At 46.7% G+C, this 1839-nt stretch overlaps 1 protein-coding gene across 1 annotated transcript in view; it reads left to right on the top strand.

The window, feature by feature from the left end:
* Positions 1 to 1839, top strand: part of LOC130586565 (CUB and sushi domain-containing protein 2-like) — a gene marked incomplete at its 5' end in the record, with an annotated part of 54308 nt that overhangs the window by 44038 nt on the left and 8431 nt on the right. Inside the window, 2 exons of the mRNA XM_057387413.1 lie at positions 1204 to 1460; positions 1796 to 1818. Of these exons, the coding sequence (XP_057243396.1) occupies positions 1204 to 1460; positions 1796 to 1818 (280 nt within the window). The remainder of the gene's footprint in view (positions 1 to 1203; positions 1461 to 1795; positions 1819 to 1839) is intronic.

The raw sequence follows: 1839 nt of genomic DNA, 5'->3' as shown, positions 1-1839 counted from the left end.
CGTATTGCGGGATATCGTGGGGTATATCGTGGGATATCGCAGGGTATTGTGGGATGTCGTAGGGTATCACAGGGATATCGTGGGGTATTGTGGGATATCGTAGGGTATTGTGGAATATCGGGTATCGCGGGGATATCATGGGATATCGTGGGGTATTGCGGGATATTGTGGGGTATATCGTGGGATATCGCAGGGTATTGTGGGATATCGCGGGGTATCGCGGGGTATTGTGGGATATTGCGGGGTATCGCGGGTATATCGCGGGGTATTGTGGGATATTGCGGGGTATTGTGGGATATCGCAGGATATTGTGGGGTATCGTAGGGTATTGTGGAATATCGCAGGGTATCGTGGGGATATCACAGGATATCACGGGGTATTGCGGGATATTATGGGGTATTGTGGGATATTGCGGGATATTGTGGGGTATTGTGGGATGTTGTGGGATATCGCAGGATATGGCGGGGTATCACGGGGTATTGTGGGGTATTGTGGGATATCGCAGGATATCGTAGGGTATTGCGGGATATTGTGGGGTATTGCGGGGTATAGTGGGGTATTGTGGGATATCGTGGGATATCATGGGATATCATAGGGTATTGTGGGATATCGTAGGGTATTGTGGGATATTGTAGGGTATCGTGGGATATCGCGGGGTATCGCGGGATATTGTGGGATATCACGGGGTATCGTGTGGATATCGCAGGATATCGTAGGGTATTGTGGGATATGGTAGGGTATCGTGGGGTATTGCGGGATATTGTGGGGTATTGTGGGATATCACAGGATTTCATGGGGTTATCACAGGATATCGCAGGGTATCACTTGAATAAATAAGAATAAAGCGAATAAATAATACTAAAGAAATAAATAAGAAGTAAATAAGAAATAAATAAGAATAAGGAGAGAATAAATAAAAAATAAGAATAGAGAATTAATAATAATAAATAAGAATAAAGAGAGAATAAAGAAGAAATAAATAAGAAATAAACAAGAAATAAGAATAAAGAGGGAATAAATAAGAAGTAAATAAGAATAAATAAGAATAAATAAGAAATTAATAAGAAATAAGAAATTAATGAGAATAAAGAGGGAATAAATAAGAAATAGATAAGAATAAAGAAAGAATAAATAAGAAATAAATAAATAAATAAATAAATAATAACTAAGAATTAGAGATCTGACAGTGCTTTCCCTCTGTAGCCATCGTGTGCCGGGCCCCGCAGCCCATTCCCAACGGGAAGGTGGTGGGCTCTGATTTCAGCTGGGGCTCCAGCGTCAGCTACGCCTGCCTGGAGGGCTATCAGCTGTCCCTGCCCGCCGTGCTCACCTGCGAGGGCAACGGCTCCTGGAGCGGCGACGTGCCCCAGTGCTTCCGTCAGTGCCTGGTCCTGGTGTTTGTGGGGGGGTTCTGCTTGAAATCCGCGGGGTTTGGGGCTTTTCACAGCGTTTCCGGGAGGGTTCTGCTTGAAATCTGTGGGTTTTGGGGCTTTTCGCGGCTTTTTCCCTTTGCCCATGTCCATGTCCCTTTGCCAATGTCCCCATCTCTTTGCCGACATCCCTTTGCACGTTTCTCTGTCTCATTGCGGATGTCCCCATCCCGCTGCGGATGTCCCCGTCCCTTTGCCCATGTCCCTGTCCCTTTGCCATGTGCCTATCTCTTTGCCCATGTCCCCATCCTGTGCCCATGTCTCCATCCTGTGCCCATGTTCCTGTCCCTTTGCCCCTGTCCCTTTGCCTATGTTCCCATCCCTTTGCCGATGTCCCTTTGCTCATGTCCCTGTCCCTTTCCCAGTGTCTCTGTCCCTTTGTCCATGTCCCTCTGCTCAAGTCCCTGTC

Source organism: Malurus melanocephalus, unplaced genomic scaffold (genome assembly GCF_030028575.1).
Source record: "Malurus melanocephalus ecotype Western Australia unplaced genomic scaffold, MMel_1.1 scaffold_1209, whole genome shotgun sequence".
Lineage (NCBI taxonomy): Eukaryota > Metazoa > Chordata > Aves > Passeriformes > Maluridae > Malurus > Malurus melanocephalus.
This window is presented reverse-complemented; position numbering and strand designations above follow the sequence as displayed.